Source organism: Ixodes scapularis, unplaced genomic scaffold (genome assembly GCF_016920785.2).
Source record: "Ixodes scapularis isolate PalLabHiFi unplaced genomic scaffold, ASM1692078v2 PGA_scaffold3__209_contigs__length_174095766, whole genome shotgun sequence".
NCBI classification, from domain to species: domain Eukaryota; kingdom Metazoa; phylum Arthropoda; class Arachnida; order Ixodida; family Ixodidae; genus Ixodes; species Ixodes scapularis.
Genome location: NW_024609868.1, coordinates 19,253,275 through 19,271,980, shown reverse-complemented (window position 1 = coordinate 19,271,980; position 18,706 = coordinate 19,253,275). Strand labels below are relative to the sequence as shown.

The 18,706-nt window shown below is 45.5% G+C and overlaps 1 protein-coding gene across 1 annotated transcript in view; it reads left to right on the top strand.

The window, feature by feature from the left end:
* The window catches only part of LOC8026736 (tolloid-like protein 1), a 238,705-nt gene that overhangs the window by 102,270 nt on the left and 117,729 nt on the right, over positions 1–18,706 (top strand). Inside the window, exons 2-3 of the mRNA XM_042292323.1 lie at positions 11,888–12,005; positions 13,959–14,083. Of these exons, the coding sequence (XP_042148257.1) occupies positions 11,888–12,005; positions 13,959–14,083 (243 nt within the window). The remainder of the gene's footprint in view (positions 1–11,887; positions 12,006–13,958; positions 14,084–18,706) is intronic.

Sequence of the window (18,706 nt, the reverse complement as noted above, 5' to 3'; positions counted from 1 at the left end):
CGGAAGTGCGCCCGACGTGCCACCACCGCGCCGTGACGTCACAGAGTTGAGTTCGTGTATAGCACGTCACTCCGTGACGTCTAACAGCCACATCTTGACGTATAATACCAACTTTGTGGCGCGCAATTTAAAACTGACGAAATAGTCGCAAGCCAAAAAACAGTCTAGGGCAATAAACATTGCTGTACAAATTTTATTTTTTCGAGGAAAATATGTTTTCTTATATGCTTGTCCGAATTAGGCTTTCAAAAAACGCTGTTTTTATTCAGTTACTTTTTCAGCTTTTCCATCTTCAGCGCGAGCTTTCTCCCTTCGATAAGACTTCTCCGTGGCGTGAGCGTCGAGCGTGCACGTGCTGCTGAAGCATTTTTAGAAGACCAAAAGACGCCGAGCTTTTATTGGCTGATTAAAAAAAAATAGTGGGTAGACCCAAGGCGTCTAGCGTTGAAGTCTTCTCACTATCCTTTCAATGCTAACTAACATAACTAACAATGCTAACCGCATGCTTGGCTTCCTCAAACGTAATTTTCCATCTGTCCCTGTATCTCTCAAGCTAGTACTATACAAAACCCTTGTCCGCTCCGAATTGGAATACGCCTCCTCTATAGGGGATCCCGGTACTGACTTACTTACAACAGCAGTCGAAGCTATTCAAAATAGGTCTGTTCGCTACATTCTTACTATCACCGTAGTGCAAGCGCAACATCCATAAAAACGCTTTTAAACTATACCTAACCTTTCTTCACGTCGTGAGTTATCCCGTCTTTGTCTGTTTCATAAAATTTATCATCAAAATTCTTCCTTGCATCAAAAATTACTAACTCCCCCTCATATGTCTCGCCACGCGTCGAACGCCAGCACAAAATCGGTCAACCTGTTTGTAAAGCCATTACTTTTTATAATTCATTCATCCCCAAAACAACAATCACCTGTTTTGATTGTTGTTTTGCGGTTGAGACTTTGTGTTTGTCCGTCCCTTTTTGTCCCAGTCTCGGGGTTTTTCTCAAAATGTTTAATCACCTGGAACCATCTTCCATCGTCAATTGTGTCTGTAACAGATGCCATTATGTTCGAGCGTTGTTTAACCAATTTTCTAAGTTAAAGTTTCTTATGTTCGTGTTTCTGTTCTTAATTTGTCATTTTGTTTTTTATTGATTTTCCTTTTGTAACCCACTCCCCCCTGTAATGCTGTGAGGGTACAATAAATAAATCAATCAATCAAAGTCAGTCGGAGCAAGGCGCCGTTCTGACGTCACCTCAACTCCTGCCAATGTTATTAGATGAGCTCAGTTACGGAACTGCTCATAGACGCTGCAAGCACGAGCAATACCGCCCCCCCCCCCCCCCCCCCCCTCCCACCCCTCACTCACTCACCACGACTCGCCAACCGTCGTTCGACGCGCCGGACAACTAACTGCAGCGTATTCTATGGGATACGTATGTTTCGAAAAGCAGCTTCTAGATGGCGTTCCACCGTCTTTATGGAAAGCAGAGTTCGTAAACGAAAATCTAGATGGCGCTTCCAACGACGAGAGGCGGACTGAAGTCAGTGAGGGAGTGTGTGTGTGTGGGGGGGGGGGGGGGGGGGGTACACCATTTCGCGGGAGTTCCACAACTGAAGTAATCTAGTAACGTTGACTCCTGCGCAACAAGCAGACGATTTGCTCTCCGCATTGAACGCGCGTCTCAGTCGAACGCTGATGAAGGACTCGTGTTCACTCTGTGCCCTGATCGAAGAAGATGACGCAAGGAATCCAGCCCACAGGACTAGTGTTGGATAAACACGGAAAGTGAAGTGGAAGACGAACCAGATGAAGCGCCCCCTATTGCTCGGTATTCTCGTCAATAGAGAGGCTTATATCGATCTCGGGTTACTAACACGCTTCCAGACGTTTAATACTTCAATCTTAAAACATAAAAGAAAAAGTGGAGTGCCTAATGTATTGCACATGTGTCACACCTGAACGCTCGCGCGCCGTTGGCGACGAAGCCTATATTGCGCATGCGAGCAAACTCTCGGGTAATCTCGTTTAGACGGGGAAATAACGAACCAATTAATGTTCACAAAAGTTTACAACGGACTGACGCAAAACTTCAACCTGATATCGCTACTTAAAACCCAAAATAAGAAAAAAAGTTTTTTTTTTTTGGCCGGGGGGGGGGGGGGGGGTTATATACTTGGCTGCACCTTAGGATGGACTGAAGAACGACACTGGGAGCCATCAAAGCCAGTCCAATGCCGTGTAATGCCGCGGTCTTACCGCTAATACATCGTACAAAAAACACTCTGCTGACGATGTCCGAGGCGTGTTTCTTCCTCGTGTGACGGTCACATCGGTCATACAAAACAACTGTCTTCAGCCGTGTTGGAAAGATACATATATGTACCAACATGCTCCAATCGTATGATTATGTTACCGTGTGTGCACCGAACACATGTATCTTATTGTATGGCGTACGGCTCATGTGTCACGTGACCCATTGGAAGGGGGAGTAGCAAGGCCGCCGTGAAGTCACGTGGTATTCGCAGGCGCCGGGGATTGGCTGGGACGGCTCGTGTGGCGTACGCTGCGGTCCATCGCATGAAGTGGTGGCGTATAGGAGATAGAGGACGCAAATTTACGCGCCGCTCGCAACTCACTTTTCGCTTCCTCCCCCCGCCTCGCAAATTGGGTCAACTTTAAATGACTTTCGAGAGAGCGTCCAACTTTTGTCCGCTAAAACGAGAGATGCCGTATACGTAATGAGCGGCGGGAGAGACAGACTGCAGGATCCCGGCTGAGCTCGGCTGGGTGGGGGCTGCAGAGATGTCTTGTTTGCTCGCAAGCTCGTATCTAGCGGTCATCCGAATTTAAATGACCGCTCGTCTCTGGGGAACAAGAAAACGTTTTTGTTTTTCTTTCTATTTCTTTCTCTAAGCTCGAGACTACTTTAAATAAGGATTATTTAGACCGGGGTTTTGGGAAGGACCTGGGGTAATATATACGCCCGAAATTAATCATGGTCACGTTTTCGCTGGGTTTGGGTTGGGAAGGAGAGAAGATAGCTGGTCGTCTGACGGATTTAAGTTGTCGCTGTGTCGCCGGTTTGGTTCGTTTCGCGTTTGGTTATCCCGGTTCGTTGGGGGTTTAGCACGGACATCGAAGAGGAACTGAATCTCTCGGAGCATCGTGAACTGTAATTCTGTCGTTGCGAAAAAATAAGAAGGACGAAAAAAAAGGAATAGAAAAACGCCTCGCCAATGGGAACTTCTGACACGCGGTTGCGATATTTCGATGTTAAAGCATGAAGTGATATATTCTCCCAGAAATTCGTCCGTCTGTGCGTCTCTGCGTACGCGCGTACTCCACTAGTAATTAAATTACTTTCCGTGGTAATAAGTAACGTAATGAATTACTTTTCTAGGTTTGTAATTTAGTAATGTAATTAATTACTTTCAGGCAGTAATTTCCAGAAAATTACTCATTACTTTGAAATTACTTGTGTTACAAATAAAACAGTTCGTTTGAAGCTTTACCAAAAATATAGAAAAAATATTTTGTATGATGAGATTCCGTGAAACAGACAGCAACGCAAATAAATGAGGGTCATCTGAGAGCAAAGCCTCGTACGAAGAACACGCCGGACGTACAAAGGCGGGCTCGAGGGGTGAAGGAGATGAAGAAAAGCTTTGGGTGCGAAGACATCGCTGGAAGGCCACTTCAAATTCCAGACAGACAGATCCACGACGCCACGTCATCATTACGGTACTATGCTTATCTTACCCCTAAGCTGACAATGCGGTGGGAGCTACGAGCTCACCAGAACCAATCAGCCACCTTCCTTTGATCACCTGACCCGTCGCGCGGGTATAAACGAGAGCATGGTTACGTGGCGAAAAATGTACACGTGTGGCCGGTGCAACGAGCGTGTAACTTCCACTGCACTGTCAGCTTAGGGGTGAATGGCTCGTAGGCTACAATGCAAAGGGCACATCACAAGTGAGGTCAACACATTTTAAAAACCTGAGAACAACACGCGGATACCCAGCCTTGCTTTTTCGTTGAGAAAAATCAAACGGTAAGCTTCGACCATCCTGAACAACGAACGACCGGAATAAATCGCTACTCCCAAATGCCTCGTCGGGGCCCCAGGACGTTTTGTGCGTAGTCTTGGCCTTGGTAAGTAGGATGCTTTTGGTCGGAAAAGATGGGAAGCGACCAAAGCTGGTGCCGCTCGCGCTATGCCTCTCTGCCTTTCCCCGGAGAGTTCAGTCGGGAATAAGCAACGAGGAAATATCGCCACCCTTTTGTTGGAAAAGTACACATTGGTAGGGGGAAGCGCGCGTTATCCCTTTGCACGACTGGCGACGCTTCTACCCAGCAAACATCCCTTGCGTGACAATGCGCAAGAACTGGGGCTTTTTGGGTGTCTGGAACAATGCTCGTACGCGTCAACTATACTGCTCTTGGGAGAAAAGCATTAGACTGCGTCCGAGTCGGGAGGGAAACGTTTCACATGACAAGTTATCATAGGAACGAGCTCCTGTGGCCCAACTAGGGTTACTGACACGGACTATAACTTCTTCAATATCGGGAAGACTCGAATTGCACGGGACGCCGTTGTATTTAACGAAATAGGAAGCTGGCACTGGAGGCCTGAAGACCTCCCTACCGTTCTTATCTTGTTAGTGACCGTAGTTCTAAAACGAGCCGCGATAGACTAAGAGTTGGCCACCTTTTAGCAACAGGTCATCTCAGACTGGCCGTTCGGGTTCTCCCCCATTGTCGCAAATCGAAATGTAATCCCAACTTAACCGCCTTCGACGATGGAAATACAAGCTTAGTCGTTCAAAAAACAACTTATAACAAAAAAAGGAAAAAAAAGGGGGAAGCATACTAAAAAAAAAACTAAAAAAAAACTGGTGCGTACCTTTGAAGTTTTGTCCGCGTTGGCAACCTGGGGATAGCAATGCGCGAGCAGTGTCGCAATAACGCCCAGCAACACTGTATTCCCTGTCGCCAACGTAGAGGAACGTCGAAGGCGTTCGACCGTGACGACTCTCATTAATAGCATCCGCATTGCCCGACATTGATTTCCCAACCTCCAAAAGGAAGGGAACGCGAGACAAAAGTCACCGTATAATCACGTCGCGCTTCGCCAAGAGTCACGCGCCGCTCAAGTACTCGTCGTCAGATTGAAGCACGGGTCTGGGACTGCTAATAGCACGTCGTGGGTCGTCGCAGCCTCTAAAGCGCAGCGAAACGCCATTGAGCTATAAGAAAAAAAAAATTTGGCAGGCCACCAATAAGACGTCTAAAAAAAAAAAAAAAAAAGAAACAGAAAGCAATTCAGGGGAAAAAATAAAAAAAAAAGTCGTGACATAAATTGTGTTGGAGCATGAGTTAAATAAAATGATAAACGCGCAACCCCCTTAGGGGCAAGGTCGAGTTTCTGCCCTGGCGGTGGCTGAGCTATCTATGAGTTGGAAGCTGGATCGCCTTGTCCTTTGCCGGGTACCGGGCGGAATTTCAATCTTCCGTAGTCGGGACCCCGTGTCAGATGTCTCTTGTTGGAGCTTTAAGCGTCGAAGAGTCTAAACGGGGCTTCCCTGAGCCTCTAAGTGCCACGACCTGTGGCGGAAGAGATGGAGAGCGAGAGAGAGAGAGAGAGCGCAAAATACCGTAACTTTCCTAACGTAACAAGGCCTCGGTGCTTGAAGCTGCGTTTTCTTTTCTCCCCGTTTCGTTCTTCATTTTTAAGCAAGCTACAAGCTTGCTGGATACGTCGCTCTTTCGGCACGTGATCACGCTCTCTCGTCCATACTAACGCGCCGAGAGGGGCCATGTGATCAAAGGGAGGCGGATGATTGGTCCGGCAAGCGCGTTGCTCCCCCCGCACTGTCAGCTGAAGGCCGATTCGATTGTAGTTTTGTGACTAAAGCGTCAGAGCGTGTTCCCGACCTAACTGCTCAGAAAAAAAAAATAAATAAATAGGCGACTCCCGAGCCTCAAGAGTCACCATCACACTTAACTGCTCAGAAGAAGAAGGCGTCCTCTTCGTGTGTCCATTCTCAACTCCAAGGAAAGCGACGCCAGACAGCGGAAAGGATGAGAAAGAGAGAAGACGGGAGCTACAGCCCAGACTTGGGAAGTAATCCGTCGCATGTAACGGATTACTTCTACTTCGTTACTTTTTCAACTAATTTTGTGATTGCCACGGGACTTTTCTTGCGGCAGTAATTCGTAATGTAATTTCGTTCAGAAATATTGGCAAGGGATTCCTTTTCTCTCTCGTTGCTTTTCACCAATATGAACATGGTACAGAAACTGGAGCAAAATGGGCGTGCAATTACCCGCTCGACCAAAGCCCAAAAAACGAGTGGTCGCGCCTATGCATCTTTCAGTACTGCATGCAACCATACTCCGTCCATGCATAAGCTGACAGTGCGTCAAAGCTACACGCACGAGACCGGAGTTCTGAGACGTTGCGCTCACGTCTGAAAAGCCAGTTTCAAAACGGAGCTTCCATATCGGTTTCTTAGCCACGAATCTCCTAGCGGAACTAGTCGCTGCTACTGAGTTGTACTGAGCATGCGCACCGCTAGCTTTGTCTGCAGAACTCCAGGGATCATTTTCGGTCGCCGTAAGCTTGCGGGGTGGCGGGTGTGGTTGCAGCTTTCGCTGCTTTGTCAGCTTAGAGGTGAACGGAGTGCACCAGCATTTTTTCTTTTAAAGTATTTTATTTTTACAAGGACTACCATAAAGCGGGCGTAGCAGAAATGAAAAGTTGTGTTGCAGAACATTTTTGAACACATCGAAATGTGTCCCTATCGTTTTCTCGATAACTTGTACGGAAAAAATAACGTGAAAGTAATTTGAAACGTAACGAGTAAAGTAATCCATTACTTTTCTGTGAAAATAATTTGTAACGGTAATCCATTACAAATAAGGCTCGGTAATTTGTAGTCGTAATTTTTCGAGTAACGGGTACAAGTCTGCCAATTAGTTACTCCAAAGGCGTTCCTTTAATCCCCTTTTCTCCGTGTGACATTTCGGCCACCAGGCCGCGTCAGTTTTCGCTGCGCACTTGAATAGGCTGTCTACAGCCTATTCAGGAGCGCAGCGAAAACTGACACGGCCTGGTGGCCGAAATGTCAAACGGAGAAAAGGGGATTAAAGGCACCCCTTTGGAGTAACGAATTGGAAGCAGGCTAATATATATGTGCCGAGGTGCTTGAATAGCTCTCATGGGCTAGGGGCTTCCAAGCGGGACTTGGAAATAGGACCCACTCTCCAGAGTCGCTTCCGTAGAGTATGTGGAGTAGAAAATGTGGCTCGGAGACGAAGTATACATTGTAATTATTGGAGCCGACGGTGCTTGTTTGAGCGTTAGTTTAGTAAACCTTATTCATTAGCTGATCAAAGAAGACGTCGCAATAAATCGGTGTTCATTGGTAACTATTTAGTGCGTAAGAGGGAAAACACAATTACGTATGCGAACTAGACGTATACCCGCAACATAAAGAGTTCGTTCGATCTAAAGTCTTGTTCACGCAGACAAGCGTGGCTTCGGATTTTTGCGTGGACGGATTTTTTTGGCTGCCGGAAATCACGGTTCTTAGCCACTTCCGGTTACTTTAAAACGTTTTTCAGCCCCCAATATTTTTGAACAATGTACCGTTTGATTTTGGTATCGCGTATAAATTCTAAATTGCGAAGGCCACGAACCGAACTTTAGCCGCATTACTTATTCTTTATAATTGCTTTAAAGCGGCTGAGAGTGACTTTCTTCCGCAAAGTAACGGGTGCACGCGGAAAAAACGTAGGTACCTTAAAGTGACTTCTATTATTGCACTACCCCACACAACTCATATTATCACTGCAGTGCGAGTTGCCAGAAAACAACGGCCGCAAGGTCGCGCGTTCTGCCCTGCTTGATTCTCGGACGCCAAGGACGCGTGTCACTGCTGTAACGATCCTTACGGCTCGCCAGAAACGCCGCCGCCCGTCCACTACATAACGACCCGTTCTGGCGAGCCTCCCAGTAAAGGCGACGGTACGCTGATTGAGAGATAAATTTGACGTGACAATTGTTCTCTCTCTCTTGTCTTTGCTGCGCTCCTCTCGGTTTTTGTTCCGATGCTATTTGTGTTGTCGATGTTTCGCGGGGGGAAACCTAATTTCCTCGAGGCCAAGCTGTAATTATCGGTATAACGATTATCCGAATAACGTTACGTGCAGAAACATCCGAGACGTGTATCCCCATCAGTTTAGAGCCACACTCACACTGTATAATGCATCACATACAAAATACACAGTGTTCGCGGCAGACATCGCGACATAATTATCTACAGACAAAACCTCAAGCATGTTTTCAAGCTTCATACGTGAATTTTTTTTTTTGGAACATGTCACAGAGTTTCAGAAAACAAGAAGCTAAATAACAACGACTACACTCTTCGCATTTACATGTATTTCTGCTCGCCTTCATTAATGGTGCTGCTCACCGCGGTGAATCACTTCAATAATATTGTTTCATTCTTGCGCTAATGAGCGCGCTCAATGGCCGACGTCATGATGCTAAGTGGTCGTCCATTCCTTGCGTAAAGTGATATGTTTTCATAGTAGTCGTCATAAAATCAATTTTTTTGTATGAATATTTAAACAGAGAGTAGGAATGCATGTATGTACCTTGTTCTAGACTGCCTTTACGCGCTTTTTACTCCAAGTATGGTTTTTTATTTCCCCCTTGCGAGCTCACACGTTAAAAAAGCGCACGATGATTTGGTACAGACAGCACGTTGGATTGAAGTCGAGTATCAGCTAAGCAGTGCACCAAGTGCAATCACTGTTAATTCAAGTATGGTATACTGGGCGTCAACTACCTTGCGCCTAGCACGGCCTGGACGCGAGCGCTTCCCTCTAAACAGTGCCATAGCCTCCTCTATACTGACAAAGCCTGGCAGGTCGCTCCGAGACGCGGCCGTCGAAAGTGAAAAAGTAGAGCGGCAAACAGCGGATGAGAGGAGAGCCACGTGACGGGCGCCCCGCTGCGGCGAGACGCCGAAACAGACTTCTCCGAGCGATGGAATGTCCGCTCGTGCTCCTCGCGTTCCTCGCGCGTCCTCAACGCCGCAAAAGCTGTGCGCTCACTACCAGCTTCCCCGAGTAATTCTCTGTGCTACCAGATCTTCGCGCTCCAAATCTGCGACCGGGCACTCTATGACTTCGTCGTCGAACTGCCAGGCTTTGTTAGTACAGAGGAGGCTATGCCATTGCTTTAGTCGCACGAGGAACAGCCTTCGAATCGTCATCTTCGATTTCTCGGATCAAAACCAAACAAGAAAATACGGCTTGTTGTCACCACAGCTCAAGCGTTCCGCTAGAGGCGTGACTGTTCCATCTCCTCCCCAATAGATTTGGCATAGTTGGAACACTGCGGAAGGAACACTATAGCCTGGATAACGTTACACAAAAAAAGTTGAAGCCAAGTATAAAGAATATGACTTTTGGTTTTTTACATTTAATTTCTTTTATTTCGTTCTCAAGTTGACATTTTCGCGAATACGCGAATGCATGTGACTTTCTGTCAATGCCAGTGAAGCAGAGTTAAAATATTGCTGATCAACCTGTATCAAAATAAATTGATTTCAACCTTGCGTCGAAGCAATATTGAGACCAATAGGATATTGCTTCCCAGCGTGTGTACATACGCGTCAACGGAGGATCGTCCTGTTCGCGGCGAATGAATATTTGACGCGCTGTAGCCGTTTTTCTTTCGCAATGGCATTTTGGAGTCTTTTAACTCTCGGCGTTGCGAAACTAAATCATCAACTTACAAAAAAAAAATAAATAGAAAGCAATTTTATTTTCAATGATTGCTAGCTTCGTCTTTTCTTTTTTTTTTTATAAAAAACGGGTATAAATTGCGTTCTTTGTCGTGAAATTGTGTAATAGAGATTTTTTTTTTTCATGCGTTAGAAATCAAGTTTAATACAGAAAAGTATCAGAGGGACGGCAAATCGTTGTTGAAAACCTGAACTAGACCCATTGCTTCACCGCGCGCTCCCTACACTTTTTTGAAAAAAGCAAAACAAGATCAATCGAGGGACAAATGTGTCCTTTCCTTTTTCCGATTCGTACGTATACACTGTGCACACCGGTGCTTGTGCAGCGGAAAGCGCTGACGACTTGCAATTTTAAACAAGATGAGGGTAAAAATATCTCCTGTTTTCTTTTTTCTTTAGGGTTATTTTTATGGGAAATGATTCCCGCCCTTCTGATCGCGCTTTTAACACTTCGCTTTCGTTATTTTTGGAAAAACTTCGTCTAGAGTTCTTGTCGACAAGTCTGAAATTGAACCTCACAATTTTATAGTTTCTTGTGCGTGCGTGCGTGCGTGTGTGTGCGTGTGTGTGTGTGTGTGTGTGTGTGTGTCTGTGTGTGTTTGTGCTTGTGTGTGTGTGTTTGTATGTGTGTGTGCACTTCTTTCATTTTGCTCGTCTTCTGATTAAACACTGCGTGGAGGTGTTGAGAGAGCGAAAGAATAAAGGAGAGTAATCGCGCTGCGTAGGCTCGTCAATCGACCCGACGCTGAAAATGAGACTGCCAACGGAGATAGGCATAAATAAAGAGCGAAACAAATATATACGAAGAGAGAGAGAGAGAGGGAAGACTGGGGAAGAAGTGAGATTAATGGAGACTCCATCGAAAACAATGTAATTTGAGGCTCAAGAAAAAAAGAAATTCGTCTTCGCCCATTCACCCGTATACGTTTCTGAAGCGTCCTCCTTTAATCACGAAGAGGCTGGGAAAGAAAGACGGAGTACGTATCTCTCGCTTCTCAGAATCCCGCTCGAGGAGTGCCGATGCTCGCACGGGGTTAAACGCCAAGGTTCTTCGTGCCTGATTGGCTCCAAATGGCCACGCTGGTGTTATAGTGGGACGGAACTCGTATTAGCGAGCTGGGTGCGGCTTCTATTCGCGCAAGAGGTGATTCATTGTTTATTACCCGCTGGCGGAACGGGCAGCCTAATGAGTCGTTGAATCGCTCGGCTATATAGGCGCACGCAAGGTGTGAGATATTTCGAACAGAGCCCGTGCGGATGCTCGGATCACAGTCCAGTCGACAAAGACGACTGCACGTAGAGAAGGTGGTTATCGAAATTGAAACAAACTGACATCTGTTGCGTGTACGCATTGGTAGCGGGATGTCAGTACATCTTTAAATGGTGACTCCCACAGCCAATCAGTCAATCAATCAATCAATCGATCGATTGATTGATCGATCAATTCATTTCTCTCCGTAGATGATCCGCCTCCAGCGCGAGCTTTCTGCCTTTGATAACACTTGTTATCTCGATAACACCATAGTAGAGGCGGAGCTTACGCTGACTTCTCCCGTCACCGAGCGTATATGGTGGTATTCATCGGTGGCCTGTGCAGCGATCACCGTGTCTTCTTTTCTGTATGATGTATGCGAGAAGTGCGACTGCGGCTTCAAAATTGCGTCTGATGTCTCTAATGATGAGAGATTTTGTTAGTGCAGTACACCTGCTGTCTTTAGCCTGCATCACGCACTTAAGAATTGAAGTGGCTCTATACCCTCTTATCCCCGATGTTACGAAAAAAAAAATATCAAGAGTAATTTTACTGCTTAACTTACGAAAAAAGAAAAAGACTCGAGACGCGGTGTTACGTAAACGTGCTTCTTTTTTGTGATTTTTTTTTTTAATTTCCTATGCTTTAGCTTATTGCACTGCAACCGCTTCATAACTCATCACCTCTGTGGTGAACAACACAACTTCAGATTCAGATGATCTCCTCGCGAGTATAAAAACCACGGATGAATGTTGTTGACGTGTCATGCTCAGGAGTTCCTTTTTCTTTTTTCTTTTTCTCTTTAGATCTTGTGATGGGGGACATCGCAATGTCCCGGGAGACGTACCGACGGCGGAGCCGGCAAGGCAAGACGGGGACCGGCTTTACTCTCACGGACAGGGGCCCCAGGTTCCACAGACAACGGTGAGCGCCTGCCGCACACGCTTTCTCAGTCAGAGGCGGTGCACGGCATTCTAATTTTGTAATTTTCTAAACCAAGAAAGTACACTTAAGTTTATCTTTAGCTCACCGCAGAATGCCGAACGATCACCCACCTTCGGAGAGCGCCCACTTTATATTTTCTAGTTTTACTTCCCCATTGTGGGTGGGCGTTCATTCGGAATTATACGTTCCTTCTATATGTGAAGTATAATTTTAATACTTTTTTTTAGTGTACTTTGTATTTTAGTTGCGCGGTCCGCGTATTGACCCCGTCCGGTAGCTAAGGCTGTACCTGCTAAATGTTGATTTAATTTGTTTATTTGCATCAGGTATAAGTACATGATACTGGAAGCCTGTGGAAAGAGCTGTCACAAGGACAGCTTGACGAAGCCGCAGGCCCCTGTATTGACATTTGTGCGGCACAAGCACAAGAGCAATCTACATACAGTTCAAATTCCAGCGTCAAGAACAAAACCTAGAAATAGCATTAGCAAGTAAATAACAGAGACATCGTCATACAGATAAAGTTCCAGAATGAAAAATACAATACCGGCACAAAGAAATAGCTATCTTAACCGCGCGATTCAAAGGAGACATAAGCACGCTTGAAATAGATTAGAAATAAGCATAGCGGCGCTTACGGGTTACTAATCTGCTCAATCTTATACAATATTATAAACATAGAGAATGTGTCCCCTTACTATACTGTTAGTAAACTACAAATATATTTGAATCATGCTTTAGGGAGTGTATAATAAAAGTCAAAAATCAGTGTAAACATTTAGTGTATTACTTTTTACAAGGGCCCTCTTGATCGAAACCCCCGATAGATCACGGTCAGGTACTTTGTTACAGGTTTAACATAAGAACTGCGGCCGTTGCGTTCGCTACTAGCGCCACATAGCACGCGCTCACCGAAACACATGTTTGACAAATATACAATAAGATATGAAAAAAAAATTTTAAGTTACAAATGAAGTTTTGTCTCTCGTGCATTGTTTAAGGGAGAGCCATTGTTATGTGTCGCTGACAATACGTAACGGTTAGAATGCCACTACGTTGCTGATTAAGGCACTCTGCTCGGTGCGGCCACCGCTTTCTTGTTGGAAGCTAAGTCCGCCACTAGCACTCCCCCTGTGTTACTTACGAAACAAGAAACAATAGCCCTCATTCCCCCCCAAAAAAAAATCGTTTGCAATTTTATTTACCCCAAATGAACCTTCTTTTCTCGAAGCTCCGACCCGATGACAGAAAGAGAGAGAGAGAGAGAGGAAGAGACGTAGAGAAAGATGGAAAGACAGAGACAGAGAGAGAAAAGAAAATTGGAAGCATTAAGGGTCACGCAAAACTGGTGCAGCTTTCTTAAAATATTCATGTAAAAATATAATGTCTATCTATTTGGTCAGTTTATTGCTACTGGTACAAGGGTGTGAAGTATCAGTTTCTCAATAGAAAGATTGCACCGTGCCCTATTTATAAAGAAACCTCTCGTAAGCCTCCGAGTGACGACGGCAGAAGTTTCGCAAAGAGGCTTATCTCCTGCAGGAGAACTGTTCTTAGGTTGTTATGCTCGAAAAGGATCCCGTTTCAATTTATTTTTACCAACTTGGACTATTCTCGTGGACTTTTGTTTCCTGCCCTGTAAAGTTGTGCGTGCCCAGATAATTCTCTTTTTTTTTAATTTTCCTTTTTGATTGATTACAGTCGGTGACAGGGCAAGAGTAAAGTGGGAGCCAGTCCCACCACTTTTTACTTTTGCAGAGCGAATGCTGGATGGGAGCTGATCTCCTCCACAGCGCTCGCTCTGCTAAAGTGGAAAGAGGTGGTGGGAGGAGCTTATACTTTGCTTTTAACGTGTCGCCTACTATACACGTGGACATGATCATGCCGTTTCTCATGACTATATAAGTGTTTTGTGGGTCGTGTCATGGGCAGGCGGCGTCACCGGCATCGGGAGCGCGCGGGCAAGAACCATCGGCGAACCCGGGCCGCCACTGCGAGGCCGGAGAGGCTCTGGGACCACGCCGTCATCCCCTACGAGATCGAGGCCAACTTTAGCGGTGAGATCAACATTCGCCACACTCTCTCTTTTTCTCCTCGGAAAGGCCTCCGACGATGGTACTATACACCACCACAGCGTTTACAAACAAGCCCGCTCTGCCTGCACCAGGTGTGGGCACTGCGCCTGCGCAGAAACGGAATTCGGGAGGAGGGAAGCGTCTGCGTATGCGCAGTACCGACTGCAGCGCCACCGCAGGGGCGTGACCAGGGTGTAAGATAGGCAGGTGGGGAAACAAGAGCCAAATGAGCGACCGGATTGTGTACCCCTCGGTTTTCTCTTGTTTTGTGGCGCCATCTATGTGGAGCACCGCGAACTCTCACTCCAGGTAGGCGAACGGTGGCGACCGGCTAAACTGACGGAGATGGTTTCTCGTGGATTTTCAATAAAGAACTGTCGTGCTCTCGGTTTATTTTGCCCCACTCTCCCATAAATTTCCACGCAAATCCGATTCCGATTTTTTTCCTCTCGCCGCAGCGCCATTTGTCGCAAATCGGGGGTACCCGCAAGCAGACGAGTACACAATCCGGTCATGGCGCTGCGGTAGGCTCTATGGGCCGTTTCCCCACATGCCTAGCTTACTCCCTGGGCGTGACGTCAGTGAGTTGCTCTATAGACGTTTTCTGTTTCCTGTCGTTCTCTGTCACGTGGGTTCCGTATCTGGTATGCGGGACGACAAAAATAATACAACATTTCAACCTGGAATATGGGAGAAAACATAGGTGATGCAAAGCAAGAAGGTGTGACAATCACGTATTTTTTTGTAAATACCTTCCAGCGGAGTGGAAAAATCAAAACGATGTTTTACCGCATACCGGAAGTGACGAGATTCAAGATGGCTGCGCACGTGTGGAAAAGGAGTATAGTCTCGAGCCTAGATCTCTGGACCGAGACCGACAACCAGTCCTGCATGTGTACGCTAATTAAAGAGAGAGGGAAAAAAGCTAGTTGGTTACACTTACATGATTAATCTTGTTTATAACGTATTCAAGTAGATTACGCGATTATTCGAGACGACAGGCAATTGACCGTTACTTGAAAAAGTAACAGCTACTTCTCCCGAATACTTCAGATATATATATATATCAGTGTGTCGAACCGAAAAGAATACGGGTTCGGTTACGATTCAGGTTCAGGTAAATTTATTTTGTTCCGGTTCAGTTCCGGTTAGATTAATTCGATCCGCGAGCCGGTTCGCGAACCGGTTCGGGGCGCTGAACCGGTTCGCGAACCGGTTCGGAAATTATAAATGACATATTGCAACATCAAAATAAATTACAAATAAAACATCTGAAATCAGCACATACGAAACGGGATACATCGTAGTGTAAGGCTCAGGGATTTCTACCAGGAATGGTTTCTTTATGTGCACTCAAAGGTTACCTCACCGACGTTTACGCATTCGGACTTCATCTAATTGGGTCCGACGCAGTAGATGTAAAATCCGCGACCTCCTTACAAACCCACTTACAAGTAGAACTCGCTAACTATCCCGCCACCTCGGCGTGTAAGCAATTGAAGGAACAATGGGGAGAAAATACAGCTTTCTTTATTTGAACTAGCCTTCAGTAACTCAAATTAGACCCTTAAAGAAGTTTTCATTAAACATGATACGGAATATGAAAAACACTTCACCGAACGCAACGCCAGAAGGACGTAATATAGGATAAATATTAAAATAGAAGAGTTCGCTGTCTCACAAATATGTTAGTTTCTAAGTGCCTATACGAAACCGGATGCATTATTATCAAACTCCACAGCCTTTTCTTTTCTCATTCCGATGGAAGCAAGCTTCAAGAACTCGCGCGTTCTAGAAACGTGTTATGAAATGAGCACACAGCAGCATTTAGGATTTACGAGATTGTAGGAAAATGAAATCCCGTGACGCGATTTTTTTTTTTTTTTTGCACAGTTTTTTTAATCTTTTTCTTCCGTGCAAGCCGCGACCAGCGCAATACTGGTTCCTATGTCAAGATTCATGGATGCAGCGCTGGTCAAGATTCATGGATGCAGCGTTTATATTCCTAAGACTGAGTGGAGAAGAAAAATATGAAAGCGAGGCGTGTGTCAGTTGACGGCACTTAAAAAACAAATGGCATTGTGGCACATTCATTGTCAACAGCGCGTGGCCGAACCGTTTTGACATGAGCCGGTAACCGTTATTTTTTTTTCGGTTCAGTTCCGGTTCGGGTTCATCGCGATAACAATATAACGGTTCGGGTTCAGTTCCGGAAAAAATACCGGTTCGGTTTCGGTTCGACACCCTGATATATATATATATATATATATATGAACGAATATGTGCAGATGAATGAACCGTACTTAATCCAATGAATCAAAGTTTCCAGGAACCCGCCGAAAGCCAAAAATTGGCGGAGCCAGGATTTGAACTCTGGGCCTCCCAATGTCCGGTCGGGTGTGCTAACCACTACACCACTCCACCTTGGCTTTCTGGCGTTTCCTACCTGTCTTATTATTAAGCGTCGTACCGCGTTCCACGCGGCGGCATATGTTTCCAGAACACCTCCGATTGGATACATTTCGTTTCTTGTGCATTAATAAGTGTATATATATATTATTGAAAAGCATGCTGTATAAATTAATCTATTACATTCCTACCGAGGAACCCGGTACAAACTTTTTACTCTCTGGATTAGGGGACTGGGAATCAATCTGAATTTTATATCTGGATTTCAGGTTTTCACAATTTATTCCTTTGTCCGCAATCTGGAGTTCAGGCTTACAAAAACAATTCCATTTAGATTTTTAGTTCCATAATCCAGATAGTGATATCGGAGTTTTTAATAGGGAAGTAATTGGATTACAAGTAATTTGAAAAATTGCAATGCGTAGCGTACGAGTCTGCTGTAAACCCATCAAGGCATCTCCTGACAGACGCGGGTGCTTCCGGCCTCTTCCGTGCACGCCCTCTTTTTGCCAGTCGGACTCACATTTTCTAACCGCTTCCAGCCGTTTCAGGACGATTTTTTCTAGCATTCATAATTTTAGGAAACGTTGTTGTTGCTCCTTGAAACCTGTCTTAAAATCCTATAACGAAGGACACCGTACTTTAGCCGCATGACGCGCCCTATTAAATCGTTTTCGAGCTGAACGGCGTCACTTCCTTCTTCACAGGAAGTGACGTCACTGGAATCACGCGTCGAACTCCCATGCAAATGACGCAAGTAACTCAAGTTGCAAGCAATTCTACTTTACATCGATCCTTTTTTTTTTTACATGTTTCTGACGTAACGTTAATGTTGTGGTGGTTGCGCAGGCTGTCAAACACAGCATGCGCACATGAAAGTGCATTTGATCGAATTTTTGAGAGGGAATGTTTCTTATGTCCGGTTGCACGACTAAGCTGGATCGGACTTCTATACTTATTTTCTGCTGAACTACGCAGCCGACACTACCAGCTGATGGGACCTACAAAGTAGCGTGAAAAACGCAAGTCACTTGGCCTTCCCTGTACATGATTGGTTCAGTGATGTTAGGACACATACAGAAACATGACGAATAGCATGTCGGTACGCTTTTGACGTTGTTTGATTGGCCTCACTTGCTCGCAGCGTCGGTTGGGTCCGGAGTTAGGGCAAAACAAAAGATAGTCGATTTTCATAATTTATTTTCTTTTTTATACGTTTATCAAAATCAGCACCTTTTTTCCAGCCCAGTGTATAGGTTTTGACGTGTCATTATTATAAGGAGTTCGGTCCAGTGAAAGCGAGAGGCCGCGTGTCGAAACTGCGACGTCCTTGAAGATCCCACCAAGTTGCGAGGGCGACTATAATTAATCGAACTCCGTCTGCCACGCCGCTCCGCTCGTCTCAACAAAACAGCCAGTAACAACCTTTCCCTCTTGATGCAAAGATTCTTCCCCAGTGGCCGAGATAAGAAAACAGTGGGCAGAGCTCCTTTCACCCTCTCTCTTCCTCTCTTTCCTTCTCTCTCGACAGCCCTGGTCCGTGCGCGAACAAAAGCCGCGAAGCGCACGCTGCTCGGTTTCTTTCAAGACGTGGCCCGGTATCGATCGCAGTCGAGTGTTTGGGCTGGCCGTCCACGGTGCCCCATGTAGTCACTCATGCGAACGTTGGCGGTGCAGCCAGCACACGCGGTCGAGGCGAAGCTTGCTGGGAGCTGCGTTAATTCCTGTCTAATCAGCGGGGATAAGATCCAAATTGAATCCCGGTACTAAGTATAATTTCCGTGACCGAATCAGGAATGTTACAGAACTTTCTTTTGTATCGTTAAAGTAACATTCGAATTCAATCCTAACTCAGGTATTGGGTATTACTCCTGAGCGGAATCGGGATCCTTTACAAAATTTTGCTTTAATTGGTGGGAGTGAAATCCGATTTTAATCCCAGCACCGGAACTATCACGCAGGGACGGAATGAAGATTGCTACACAATTTCGATTTAATCAATGGTGGTAAGATCCTAACTTAAACAAAACACGTATCCTGCAAAAACAAAAACAAGACTGTTTCTATATCCGGAGTACTGAAAATATAAATAAAACGTCTTTAAGATTGACCCAGAGAAAGAGAGTTCATATATCAATAGCAAAGAGTTTTTCGCTAAAATGTTTCATTGTTTGTGTCAGTGATCATGGATTACGC